This window comes from Panthera pardus, unplaced genomic scaffold (assembly GCF_024362965.1).
Source record: "Panthera pardus isolate Hobbes unplaced genomic scaffold, ASM2436296v1 HiC_scaffold_10, whole genome shotgun sequence".
Classification (NCBI taxonomy): domain Eukaryota; kingdom Metazoa; phylum Chordata; class Mammalia; order Carnivora; family Felidae; genus Panthera; species Panthera pardus.
In genome coordinates, this window is record NW_026526655.1 from 30264691 (window position 1) to 30279426 (window position 14736).

The following is a 14736-nucleotide window of genomic DNA, read 5'->3' on the forward strand; positions in this document are numbered from 1 at the left end:
GAGGGTCTCTTTGCCTGTCCCCACTTCCATTCAGGGAAGGATAGGCACTCTCCTCCTAGAGCTGGGAGCCAGCGCATGACCGTGTTCTCCCCCCGCCCAGGTGAGACCACCAGCCACTTGCAATAAGCCCCCTATACGCTGCGTGCACCTTATGAGCAGTGTATCGCCAGTGCCGGCCCGGGCCCGCTCACCGGCAGAATGCCACGTGTCTAAGTAAGCCGAGCGCCGGCATTCATCCTTGTGCGCAACAAAAACCCCACATCACCCACACGGCCACACCTCTGGGGGCCACAGACACTGAAGACACCAGCTGCGAGAATTCAATGCCTTGCCGCCAAGCGTGATTGCCAGTTCAGATCCCATCCCTGACAAACTGAATTTCTCCTCATTATTTATTGTCCTCTTTCTTCTTCGGGACATTGTGAGTCCCTCTCAGGATTTGTGCCCTTTCATTTCCAGACCTCGGTAACTCCTGAACTACAGTTTCATGTGGCTTTGTGATTGTTAACCCAGCATGTGGAAGGGACTCAGGCCATAAATGCTCAATGAATCCTGTGCAGGGAGGCGCGGACTGGGAACGCATTTTCTCCTTCATTTGCAGTCAGAGAGCACTCCGCAAGCTTGCTCACTCTCTCTCTGCTGTGCGACATGCAACAGCAGCCTGGCTGTCGGAGAAACCGTGTTTTCCAATCGCTTTAGCATAAGAAAGGATATTTTCAGGGCCACCGCCTCCCACGCCTCCATCAATTATTTGAACCTCACGGAACAAGGCCTCCTCCCCTCTGTGGGGTCAACTGGAAGCTCCTCTGGTCCCAAGCCTCCTGCACCACCCCAGCATGCCTTTGAGGTGGGGATATGGGTTTTACCTTGTGGTTTTTGCCGTGCCGGTACACCATCCAGTCTTCACCGTTCGTGCTGACTTCCAGCTTGTACGATTTGACGTAGTAGCCATTCTGGGTTTCCCTGGAAATCGCTCCTTGCGTGGCAATGGCTGTAAGCATGGTTAGAAAGTGCAAATCCACCTGAGGGAGAGCAGAGGAGGAGTGAGGGGGCCGCAGCTCCTGACAGGAGGGCAGCATCTTGCTTTTTCTTCAAAGGACACAAATGGAATACCCGGCTTACAAGTCGTGTCTGTGATTCCCTCAGAATCAGTGCGATCAGTTATCAGTTTGCAATTCCAAGCTGGACGGTTAATCTCGACTTATTTGACACTGGATTGGACACCTTTGAAACTGTAACTTGATTATTTTTCTGCTTTTCTCTTCTTTGCAAATCTGAATGGACGGTAGTCAGTTTATCTTAAAGGGATCCTTGAACATCTAGAACTGTGACCCCTTCTTACTGGACGACAGCCCGCCTTAAGTAGTAAAAGCAGATGCTATTCTGAAGGAACAATGGCTAAATCCACGCCACTCCGCCCACTCCACCCCAGTCCAGTCCAGTCCAGTCCAATTCACTTATGACCCCCTTGTTGCAGCGTCTCAGCTCAGGGCTGCTTTGCCTCCCGTGCCCTCAGTCCCTCAATCCATTGTGTATTTAGTCACTCAGGTCACTAAAGGGTCAAAGGGCATGCAGAGTCTGCCCAAGCAATTAGGCTTATGCACCAAGTCCTGACCTTTCGCTTGATGAAGAAGATGGCCAACATTTGGAGGCACCTTTCTCCCCACAACGCCAAACCCATTTGGAAATTGCTTTGGAAAAAACCCAAAGGAATGCCATTCCTTTGCTGGCCACGGCGTTTCTTAATGGCAACCTCTGTGTGATCAAAATTTAGCCAGCACTCGCAGGTAAAATTTGAGTCAGGAAGCATTTATTGGCTACTTACTATGTGCTCAGCATAGTAAGCAATTCAAGAGAAGTATGCGGGGCTGCATATGTGTATGACAGACAGCTGGATAGCAATAAGAGAAAGTTTATGATTGAGGCCGAAAAATAAGGAGTGAAATCAATGGGACATTGATTATAAAGGAGAGCGTTCTGGAAGCTTTGCAGGATCAGAAGGGTTTTTGGAGAGGCAGAGGAGACACAGTTACAAAATGGCCGGAGGACTGTGCTGTTAGAACCTCTGTGGACTCCCTGGCAGTTTCTAAGTAGCCCTTCTCCCTTTCCTGCTGCCTGTTCCACAACATCCTTCTCAGAGCGGAGGTCACTGTGTCACATCAGAACTAGGACAGGATTGTCAATGGGTCACAAGGCCGTCTGGTATGTGTGTCATAAAAGCAGTCATTGCTCTAGCATGGACCCAGAAGCTGCTCTTCCCTGGGGGATGGGAGCTGGACCAGTCTGTAGTTTCAGGGTGATTATTCAACACAAACTGCAAGTCTTATTCAGAAGGAAGGCAAACAATAGTCTGAAAAGATGCCGCAGAGCATCTGGGCAACTAGAGTTTCATTCCCGGTAGTGACATTTTCCCATGTGTTCTATCTTCTCTGATAGCTATGTGCAAAACCTTCCTGGCAGGGCTCCCTCCAAGTAGCAAAGATCATGAGAGGCTGCCATGCTCAGCTAGCGACTCAAGTCTGCCCTTAGGAAGACGCCCTCCCCCTACCAAGTCTCTGATGCCTCCCTCTGCCAAGAATGAGGAAGATCTGGAACTGTTTATAGAACGTTCCATGGATATCTTTACTGAGAGGCAAACAGCACCCAGGCCAAACAACTTCTCCGAGGCCTGGTAAGTGTCACAAGGGCAGCGGCAGTGTCCATCTTACTTGTCATTTTTATCCCAGTAGTTAGCACAACACCTGGCTAAGTCTATTCGTGCCTGGCACATGTGTTTTTGGACGGATGGATGAATGGGGTTCTCGAGTAGGCTGTGTTTATTTTCTTTGTGTCCTCTGTCCGCTCCAGGCGAGGAGCCACCTCCCTTGTCCACCAATACACGTGCCCTCTGCACACCCTCTAGTACATCTGAGTGAGTACCTGGAGATATTCCTTGCTGGAATCCAAGTTGGGTGTCCAGCCATTGTCGTCACCATGGAGGCGGCTTTGCTGGGGTGTCCACCTTCCATCAGAGTAGGTAGATGAGGCACTGATCTGTTCATTGGCAATCCGGCCAGATTCCATTCCCAGAGGGACATTGCACTGGAAGTCTGGGGAGTGGAGATGGTCAAAGGCAGAGTTATGTCTCTCAACCTCGAACCCCTGGGACCCTCAAAATGTTGCTCCCTCTTAGGGGCAAGTCCTTGCAGGAACTCGCTCATCTTAAAGACCTCATTATACGCTCGCATTTTAAAAAACAACCCTGCCAAGTCACAGACTTTGACAACCCCTCTGGGTCTGAAAGAAACTAAATTGGGCCTAAAAGAAGTCAGGCTGTGGGTAAATAAGAATCATCATACAAATTAAAAATACAATCTAAAGCACAAGAACTGTTGGTGCCGCAGGCTACGGATGCTCACAGACACCAGATGCACCGATATTGAAATACAGGTAAACGTGTGATAGACCCGTGGCAATCTGGGTGGGCTGATACATCGTGGGAAGCTTGCTTTATTAATAAACACCCAGGAGGCACTTTTGCTTCTTTCTTTCACTCAACTGTCTCGAGTTCTGGCACAGAAGACAGACATCACAAAGCAGTAAATGCCTGTCTTTGGGACACCTCTCCACGAGCACAGGCGTGTCACTCCATTCCCCTGAACCACTTGCTTGGGCAAATGGACCCAGAAGTCACTGAGTCTGGCCATGCACCATTAGCTCAATTGCTGTCCTTCCCACGGATACCACAGGCACTGGTCAATATTCGTGTGTGCACGTGTCTGATAAAGACCAGCAATTTTTTCAGCTATCAAATCCATTCTCTAGCTCTGTGACTGAACTGGCCCATTGCAGACCCTGGTGCAATTTGCAGTACTGTTTTCCTGTCATTCAATCTTCATGGGCTTTTTGAAGAAGCGCAAAAGCAAAACCCAGAACAAAACTCGTCACCTTTCCGGCAGGCCAGGCTGCCCTGTGCGTAGGTAGGCACGCAATAAGCTGTCTACAACCGTGGCACGATTTCCCCAGCTCCAAGCAGCCTTCAAGTACGTCTTTAGTACTTAAAGTTATCCTTTGGGTTTCTCGGTGGAAATGGCAGCACATGTGGGGCACACATCCTAGAGGAGCTGATGTGAAGATTCAGGAGGTGGGAGTAAACGTTGATGGAGGCCGGAGACTCATGGCCTGGATGGGAAGTTCCAGGGCAGCTGGCGCCAGAGCTATACTTTATGCTTTGCACGGCACCTGGCACATAGCAGAAGCCTGGGAACTGTGTATACTGGAAGCGTGCAGTGAAAGTGCAAGCGTGTACCAGTCTAGTGAGAGAAGCTCTACCCAGGGCCAGAGATGTTTTATATATATATATATATATATATATGTATATATACACACACATATATATACATATATATGTATATATATGTATATATACACACACATATATATACATATATATGTATATATGTATATATATACATATATACATATATATACACACATATATACATATATATGTATATGTATACATATATATACATGTATATACATATACATGTATATACATGTATATATACATATATATATGTATATATACATGTATATATATATATACGTATATATATGTATATGTATATATATATGTATATCATATATACATATATATATATGAAAGAGGTGTAAAAATTACTCAGTTTTCTGACAATGGCCACTGAGGCTTAGAGAGGGAGAAAAATAGCCTCAGACTCAAAAAATGTTAGCACAGGGTAGGGGACTCTACAGAGACGTCCTCACTAACCTCCCTTCCGTTCACAGATGGGAAAACTGAGGCTTGCGATGGTTCTGAGACTTACTCTGGGAATAACTAATTCTTGGTACACATACGTACTTTGTAAAGAAAGGAGTACCCAGTCGACATCTGTTCTATTTTCATTAATCTCTGCCTAGCAAGAAGATATAGCCCCCATTCCCTGAACTCAGATGCTACTATAAATTCTGGAGAACTGCCCTCTCCTTTCCCAGAGGCCAGTCTGTCTTCATTACATGTCCTCACAGCCCTGATGGAAGGACAGGACAGAGGTTCCCAACTGCCCAACTCACTGTCTGGTGGCTCTTGATGGACCAGGTAGTAGCGTGCAGAGAAGCCATCCTTGGCCACCGCCATGTCTGTGTGAAAGGTCAGAGAGAGGATCCCAGTCGACGAACGGAGTTCAGAGGGTGTTTTGGTCCCACAGTACTTGCCAATCAGGGGGCCGACTGGACATGCAAGACAAAGACAAGTCAGTAGACATGGGAAGGTCAAACTCCATTTTCGATACATTTACACTTGCCACAATCACCAGTCACTCCATGGAGCATCCTTTGGGTATGCCTTGGCATAAAAGAATGACCAAAAATAGGTCTTAAGAACAACACGTAGTATTTTTCCTGGACATTAAAAAGTACAGTTCACCCTTGAACAACACGGGTTTAAAGTGTGTGGATCCACTTATACGTGGATTTTTTTTGGAGAAATACAGTACGCTCCTGTAAATGTATTTTCTTTTCCTTATGATTTTCTTAATGACATTTTCTTTTTCTCTAGTTTCCTTTATTGTAAGAAGACTGGGTACGCTACACATAATATATAAAATATGTATTAATTGACTGTTTATGTTATTGGTAAGGCTTCCGGTCAACAGTAGGCTATTAGCAGTTAAGTTTTTGGGGACTCAGAGTAATGTGTGGATTTTTCAACTGCATAGGCAGTTCAAGTATTGTTCAAAGGTCAACCGTACTTTCCCTGACCTGGCTTCATTCTGTTCTCTCCCTCTGTTCAGGGATGGGCCAGAAAGCTGTCATGATGATGCCTGTTCTACAGAAGAAAAAATTGAGGTTCAGAGAGGTCACATGACTTTTCCATGTTCATACGGCTAGGAAATAACAGAGCTGTGACTCAAACCTGAGTTTTCTGACTAAGTCCTAGGCTTTTCTCAGAAAATGAAACTGCTTAGCCATCAAGTCTCCCTTATAGTGCAAAACACTAATACTGACCACAAAAGGGAACAATTGGTTTCTTCACCAATACAGATTCTGCTCAAGACCTATGTTGGTCTCCCCCTGAGAAGCACCAGTTCCTCTGGGCCTTGGGTGATGCACCTTTTTGATATTTGTGATTGTCTTAATAATAGTAAAATCATAGTAATAATAATGGTGATGAAAACAGTTTATTTATACACATAAGACACAGAGTTTAAGTGACCTACCCAGGGTTGCAGAACTGCTCAGAGCAGAACCAGGATTCAAACCTAGTCAGTCTGGCTCTGGCATCCTATTGGGGCATAGTGGTCACTGAGTCACTTTCTCTGGAAATCCTGACAACTTGGGGTAGAAAAGAACATTACCGATAGGTTTTCTCATCCTCATCCAAGTACCTATTCACTCTCCTCCTATCCTTCTCCAAAAAAATACCTCCAAGAAAGGAAACTGCCTTCCTGTAATTTCTCTGAAATCATCCTTGGTGAAGAATACGAAGAGAAAGTCATCATGGGTCATACACAAACCCTAAGGAGCTTTGAAGTCTTTGTTCTCTCTCTCTCTCTTTTATCGTTACTAAAGCAATTCACAGGCAAAGGCAAAGCTCCTGAGAAGGGTCTCGTGACAGCGACATCACTTACCATGAGGAATGCCGTCCCAGATGTCCAGCCAATCGTATTTGCAGTCTCCTTCGCCCACCTGCAAAGGGTCATGCTCCAGGTCAAAGGTCAGAAACTGCAGGATGATCTCCATCTTGGGTTTGGCCAGGATGGTAAAGGTACAGTCCAAGTTGTGTGGGTACTTCTCGGGAAATCCAGGGGATTCAATGGTCCCGTTGGGGCTTGTGAAGTTTTTTGAACAGTCTTCGGAGCCTGTATGTAAAAGAGAACTGTAGCATTAAGAAAGGAGAAGAACATGCCTTTCTCTCCTGCCTCTGTCACATGGGTTATTTACATGTTGGAGCCCCAATCCCCCTACTCGTGACGTTTTTGTTTTCACTGGAGTGGCCCTTGAAGCAACATACTCTTCACAGCCACGTCTCAAGCCTTTAAGCCAGACTTTCTTTAGGAGAGAAATTAGGGGAGGAGAGCTGGCGTGCTCTACATAATACAGTAAGATCAGCAATTGAGGAGTTGGGGAGTGGAGGGGGGTTAGAAAGAAGTGTGTGTGTGTGAGATACAGGGAGGGAGAGAGAGAGAGAGAGAGAGAGAGAAAGAGAGAAAAAGAGAGAGATTCTCTTGAAAAGAGGAACAGAGCCTTCTTTCTCAATTACTCAGCTGCTCGCTCCAGAAATGTAAGTTATTTCAATCCTTAAGGAAGGCTTGCTGATTGCCAGCAGGGAAAACAATGTTACCCCTTATTTATTGCTGACCTCAACACTAGCCCCTATTGTCCCAGAGCCAACCCAGTGCCCCCTTCTCCCTCCAAGATCCAAGGTGCCTCAGGGGAGGGGCAAAGGGGAGCTTGGGTCTCATTCATGTCATGACTATATTAAAACGAGCTGCTCTGTAGTGGCCAGACAATTAACAATCGACGTTTGTAGCTGGTGGATCACAGCAGGGCGTTGGGGATGTTAAAGGCCGCTCCGGCAGCAAGTTTGGAAAAATGTGGCAGTGTATTGACATTTGGAAGGCTTCTGGTTCCTTTGTGGTAGGGATGGCCTTGTTTTTTCTCCGAAGCTCTTGTGTCTGCTTTCCTGGGACTCACGGAGGCGTTCTTATTAAATGCCGCACACATTCGCATCCCGGTGCAGGCTTGGACGGCAGCAGGAGCTCTAAGAGGATTACAGCCACCAGATCTGCTAATGCCTCTAGGTGGAGTCGCATTAAAAGGGCCCTCGTGTGCTTTCACCCAGCCACCATTGGCCAGCGTGGGCTTCCGACCAGCCCCGGGACGCTGGGCCCACGGAGCAGCACGGGGCCAGAAGCGATGCCAGTCAATTGCAGTGGATGTAAAGGCTGGACAATGGCCATTGATTTCACTACGCTCCGATTTTAAAATTAAAAAAAGCTAGCAGGATTTATGAGGAGGATAATAAGCACTCTAAGCATGAAGAAAAAATACAGAAATACTCGATAAACCAGGTGTTTACTGGCAGGAAGTGTCCTCTGGGGATCCCGCTGAAATATAACTGTGTGATGTCAATACACTGATCTTAGCCCGCAGCGATGTCTTTATCCGAGGCTCCTGCAGCAGGGCCCTCCGTGAGGCTCTTTATTGATGACGGCTTTCTGGAAAGCGCGCGTGTCTGACTTGGAAAAGGTGCCATGCAGATAAGTGGGAGAAGGGGGTTTGCAACTTCCTTTAGCATCAGACCGGAAATTCCAACATCCCTACCTGCCCATCCATCACCTCTGCCTTCAGCCCAGCGCTGTGCCCTGGCGGCGTGGGGATGGGGGATGGGCGAGAGCTAACCTTTTCAGCATTCCCAAGGCTCACTAAAGTGCCGCATCTCTGAGGCTCTGCACTCTGTCAGTCAGTCACGGGCGGCCCAGTGGGCAGCTGGGTCCAGAGGGCTGAGCTGGGACGGCCTTTCCCCAGTTTGTTTACCACTGAGCCCCCAGCTTTGTTTACTGCCAAGCCCCACGCTCCGGAGGGCCTCCTCAATGGTTTGGGATGAGGCAGTTTGGCAAAGCGAAGCCAGCTGGCCGGTCTTTGGGGGGCTGAGAGGAATCTTGAAAAGGTTAGTGTTTATTGCCATTGTGCAGCCTTCTCCATGTGGGTCACTTAGCCGGAGGAAATTAACTCTCTAGCCACAACTGGCTTCCAGAGCCGGAAAAGGCATCCTGACATTCCCTCCTCAAGTTTGCTGTCTTGTCATTCCTTCTCAGGGCAAGGGGAATCCCCACCCCACCCCACCTCGTCTCCCCCCACAGGAGCAGGGAATTTTTGGTGGAATCTTTCTTTGGTTCCTCCCATCCATGGGGGAAAATTCGCCCACAATGGACACCTAGTAAGTCGAAGACAGACCCGGAGAATGCGACATTTTAAAGCACCCACAGCTTCCAGGGTTCTGAGGTCCTGCACTTCACTGGTCAGAATTTTTCAATATGATATATATTCTTTTAACGCTTATTCATTTTTGAGAGACAGAGAGAGACAGAGCACGAGTGGGGAAGGGGCAGAGAGAGAGGGAGACACAGAATCTGAAGCAGGCTCCAGGCTCTGAGCTGTTAGCACAGAGCCCGACGCGGAGCTCGAACTCTTGAACTGTGAGATCATGACCTGAGCCAAAGTCGGACACTTAACCGACTGAGCCACCCAGGTGCCCCCAATATAATATTCTTATGGCAAAACAACCAACCAACCAACCAACCAACCAACAAACAAAAACACCAAAAAGAATATGTATCTATCTCTGACACATAGCTATCCATGGGTATATTCTCTGGCTTATTTTAAATGAGGAAGAAAGACAGTTTTATCCTTTTTACGCAGAACAGTCCAACTTGTCCATTAGAACGGTGCATTCGTCTGTAATCGTGCCACCTCATAGTTTGGACTGTGGTCAAAGTGTCAGAAAGCAGGCAGCTGGATGTTAAATGTGGGGGAGAGATCTCACAAGAGGGTGACGATCTTGGGACGAAAGGGGCGTCTTGCAGACATCTACCTAATCCAAGATCCTTTTCTGCAATGTGTTAAAAGCATCAGAGGTTAAAAAAAAAATAGCTCAGTCAACAAATACGCAGGTTCACTCAATGCTAAGATTGTCCACACAAGCTGGGGGATTTTGGCTGCAGTGAATGGTTTCATACCAAAGGACTCTGGTGTGAGAAGTGCCCACTCCATCTTTTTCCACTATAAATTTTACAATAACTCTGCAAGCAAAGGAAGAATCCACACGCATAAAGCTATTTAAAACACGGTGGTGGATTTATCCAAACTGAGCTGGGCCTGCCCTCAAAAGGTGAATTCAGTTCAGGGAGCGGGAGCAGGGGGGCACTCCAAGTTTTCTCTGTCTGTGGATGACCCCAGAGATTTCAGATTCTGCGATGTCTTTGGGCACCAGGAAGGAAAACCTGATCTTGAACTTTGGTCAAGGGAGTCTCAGAAAACGAATGAACAACAACAACAAAAAAAACCACCCACGTTTTCCAGTGATTCAGTTTCCAATGTTACTTTTTAAGTTATTTTAAAATTCCTTTCTCTGTTCTGCTCATGGTTTGGCAATTCGAGATCCTTTAAGTCTGCGAGCTGTTTCGGTTTGCACTTTTGTATGTGAGCAGTCTGGTAATATATAGACGCGTTTAGAAACCACTTCATTCAGGGGAGACGTGGACCTTGCACTCCAGCCACATGTCCCCCTTTTGCACCTGAATTGTGGGTTTGTGTCTGTCAGTAGAATTCGGCAGCTGAGCTTCCACAGTCCTCGGTACCATTATTTTGGGTATCTGTGTTTACAGTCCCAGCCCCCCCCCCCCACCCCCAGCCCCGTCTTTCTCTATGAATCTGACTAGCAAACATAGCTATGTTTGTTTGGATTTCTTCAGCATGTTCACGCATTTCTTTCATGTTTTGTGGATGACGTAAATTTTGTGTATTTTCTTCCAGGACTCCCACAGTGGAAATGTGGGTGCAGGGAGGGCATGGCATCTGGAAGAATGCTCATCTTCCTAGGCTTCTCAGCTTTGAATTTTGTAGCCCACGCATGTATGTGTTTTACACAGTGTTGCCCTTCATGCTGAGGGCTGTTCTTTCAGGCAGGCCTGATGGCAGGTGAGAGTGGCCCCCAAGAAGACCACTGGGCTCTCATTTTCTCTCTTGCGTTCCCCGGAAATATGGCTGTGGTTGGCAGGGCTCTCTCCCACCACAGGAACCTCTGTCCTCTGTCTTTAGGGAGTCCTCGTCCTTGAAGTAGGGTGCCCCGTTGGTCCATGCCTAAGCCACCTTCCATGGCTGGTGCCATGGTGTCGAGGCATCCGCAGACTATCTGTCCTCAAAACAGTACTGCTCAGTTATGATACACTCTGTGCATTTTAACTTTTAACATCAAAACTGCATGATGGATAGGGTTAACATTCATCCTTTCGGTGGCTTTCTGGAGAATACGGCATCATCCCTTGTGAAATACGAAGTCAGGAAGCATGAAAGAGACATGAACTTTAATGGTCCTGCTCACCCTTGTTCTGACTTCCCTCGGCCAGCTCTCTGGACGACCTTGCTTGGAGCTGTTTTCCGTTCACTGTCAGCACGGGAGAGCTGAGTGACAGCTTTAGCACTGGTGACCTTGCTTTCTAATTGACTTCCTGGATCCCCTGCTTGCCACGTCACTCAATAGAGCCCTCATTTTCACAACCATAGCACGTTAATCGTACCTTTACTTGGTGCTTACGCCTTCTGCCTCATATTATAGTTTTCCTTTCAGTCGACATATCTATTTACTTATGTTCATCCAACGACGTCTACTGTGCATGGGTTACGTGCCGAGGGTCTTCACGCGTGTTTTGCCCTCTTCTAGTGTTTTATTCCTTTCTGTGCTCTCTCTCCCCAACTTCTCCCCAGCAGAAGAGGGTATGATGAATGTTCCATCTGAGCTGGTGGCACTGACTGATCTGAATCTTGCGTAGGACTCTAGGGAATGTGGACTGAGGTATTCAGGAGCCTCACACCAGCCCCCGAGACACTGGACACCGCAGACTGTCAGTCCTTATGACCTCATGTGGGTGGGAAGCATGGCAGCCCGTGACAGACGGGCCTTCGTGAGACTCGTGCCCTGGGACAGTCTGTGCTCCCACTGGGGCTTGGAGATGGCTTGACAGAGTTCCCTCGGCCCGCCCCTTCATTGGATTCTTCGTTCTTACTCTCAGGCAGACAAATCTGACAAATATTTAGACAGAGTGGATATAAAAAGTGCTTTCAGCAGCTACCACTTCCTTTCAAGAACTGTTTAGTGAAAAGAAAATATATATGAATAGGTCCCCTTACACTGAACTCAAGAGGCGCCGGACTTGGGCCTCTCGACGACAAGGCGGACAGCCTCCCCTTGTACCAGACTCTGTCTACAAGTTGTAAAACGGAGGCTCAGGAGGGGCCGTGCTGGTAGATGGGGTAGGAGCCCGTGAGGCAGGGAAGCAGGCTGGGGGTGAGGGGAGAACTGGAGGGTGCTTCGCTCAGCCTCAAGATAATGAGCTCTCACACTGGAGGGAAGGGCATGCCGCTTAGAGTGCTTCAGCGTAGCTACTGAACTAGCGACTTATGAATAAAAGTTGGCTCAATCCAGTTATGGAAATAAGGATGGGCGCATGTTTTCAGGGCCACAAGTAATCTAAGGGGGGCCTCATGGAAAGCAGGCAGTCCACTTAAAAGAAGTGAAGTGTTCTCTGTCTCTTTTTCTCCTATCTTTCTGATTGCTTTTCAGGGGGCAGCTGTATCTGCATTTAGGAAGCAGGGGTTCAACAGGTAGAAGTGGTAAAACAGATCAGCAAGGGGGATTCCTATGAGCCACATTTGATTTTCAACGCTACTGGATGACCCCACTGGGAGGATCATACTAAGATCTTTAGAGACTCTAAATACTGAAAAGATTATGTCCTTCTGCCCATGAAATCCCAGATAAAGGCAACATTAAACCATGAAGTAATCAGGAGGACGTTCAGCTGACTTTTGCTTTCCCCCCATGAAAAAAACACACAGAAATCAAATTGTGATTTAAAAAACACACACACAGAAATCAAATTCTTTTCGAAAGTGGTTCTCGAGTTAATTGACCCTCCTACGCTTTGGTGCCACAAACAAATGCTTGCCTGCCTGACGGGCAGCACCCAGCGCTCTCTTGAGTTGGATCGTAAGTTAAACTGGGTTTTCATCTTGGGCTGTCACCAGGGTCACCCTGAACCTCTCTTCCAACTCCAACAACTTTTGTAACCCCTCCCATCCGTCTCACTGGGCTCCATCCATGTGCATATGATTCTCACACAGTTCCCTTACACAGTGCCCCACAGCCAGACACAGAGGGCAGCTAGCTACCCGTCCTCCCGGAGGTGCCCAGCTCCCCACTCTCCAGCCGTGACCACACTGACCTGTCTTGAAGATCTCATAACGCAGGGAGAAGCCTGCCCCCTGCCTGGCGTAGTCGGAGGTGAACTTGATGTAGAGCACGGAGCCCGAGGAAATGATGGTGGGTGGGGCGATGTTCCCACAGTGCTTTCCCAAGAGGTCTGCAGATTCACTGTCCCCATCCCGAATCTCAATGAAGTCATACCTAAGTGAGGATGATACACAGGGGCACATATGAGCAAAGATCACGCTCAGATGAAAGGGACCATTGTCTCACTCCAGCTCCTGTGCCCTCCATTTCCAGATGTTCAGGAGTTTCAGAATGATAAACAAAGGGCGTTTAGGTTTGCTCGTATAGACCGGTGAACCTAGATATAGGAAGTTGCATTGCCTTATTGAAGCCATGAACAGAATGGGCGCCTCAGTGGATGGCTAGGTTTTAAGGCCTTATCTTTTGCCCACATAAGAGCAGTAGCATCATTCTATCAAATTATCTCAAAACAAACATTTTTCCTTCCTTCCATAGCACCACTTTTATTTCCATCACGATCTCTCTGAATCTTAGTCTTTTCGTCTTAGCTCTGCATCACTGAGAGTTACTTAGCCCCTCTGAAATCAATTTCTTCATCTGTAAGATGAGGATAAAAATATCCAGTTCAGAAGGCTGGGCTGGAGATAGAATGAAAAGTATAAGTAAGGTGCTAGGCACCGAGCCAGGCACACTGGGGACAGTCCTGGGATATTTGTTTACTTTCCTGCCCTCTCTCCCATGTTTCCATTTTCTCCTGGGTCATCCCCTCTTTCCTTATCTTTAATTGTCAGTGACAAAGGCTCCCAACCATGGGCCCCTTCCCTCCTTGAGATGACTCTGCAAAGTTCACATCAGCAATGTCTCGTCAACAACACGTTTTTAAAAGGAATCAGCATCATATTAGATAAGGCAATAAAAACCTTTCTCCAAAAGCAGGGGGTGAATCCTCAGGGACCCAGAGTCTATGAGCAAATAACTATTAGCCTCAGCAAGCTGCTGAGCAGGCTGCCCTCCCTGTACTGAAGCTTGAGCTCATTTCAAATAGAATCAAACTGGCCCCAGGTTGGGGAAGACACCTCAAAGACATCCTTGGCTCGGTTCGTGGAATGGCACACGCCATTTTATCTGTACAGGCACACAGATCCAGCCTCGGTGGGTGCTCTGGCAGTCTTCACTGTGCCGACTCTGTGCTCCTCCTCTGGGTTCCCAGTAAACATCCCTGTCTCAGCGGCTGAGGTGGGAAATTCCTTCCCCACCAGCTCCCTGCAAATTGCTGGCCACTGCACGATTATTTACCAACAACCACCCATTTCCTTGTCTCTCCCTGTTTATTTATTTTCCATCAGTCTGTTAAAACAACATGTAAGACATTTCTTTCTGGGGGGGTAAAGAGAGGGCCTGGAAAAGCTACTCTCTCTGGGATGTGCCTGCAGACTCCTGCACACACACGGGTCTGTGGGAGCTGGCTGCCTGTAGAAGTGGCTCGTTTGAGCTGGAGTGGCCCAAGGCCTCCCTGCAGCCCCCAGGAGCCATATTTCAGATTGCACAGCCACTTATGGATAAATAGGCCTGTGAAGGAAGTATAAGGAGTGCACCAGGATTAGTGCAATCTGAGACCCCAGAGGGCTGGAATCCTACAGTCAAAAGAATTACAGAAGCTGGTTAGTCTGGAAAAGACAAGATGGCAGGGTTTCCCCCCCAGGAGCTCTGAAGAGACAGCT

At 47.6% G+C, this 14736-nt stretch overlaps 1 protein-coding gene across 6 annotated transcripts in view; it reads right to left on the reverse strand.

Moving 5' to 3' along the window:
* NRP2 (neuropilin 2) overlaps positions 1 to 14736 on the reverse strand; it is a 116549-nt gene that overhangs the window by 68701 nt on the left and 33112 nt on the right. For all 6 annotated transcript variants that reach the window (XM_019446277.2, XM_019446275.2, XM_019446276.2 and 3 more), the window contains exons 3-7: positions 13008 to 13189; positions 6630 to 6860; positions 5074 to 5229; positions 2920 to 3089; positions 867 to 1022 (exon numbers count right to left, since the gene is read on the reverse strand). In XM_019446277.2, coding sequence (XP_019301822.2) covers positions 867 to 1022; positions 2920 to 3089; positions 5074 to 5229; positions 6630 to 6860; positions 13008 to 13189 — 895 coding nt within the window. The remainder of the gene's footprint in view (positions 1 to 866; positions 1023 to 2919; positions 3090 to 5073; positions 5230 to 6629; positions 6861 to 13007; positions 13190 to 14736) is intronic.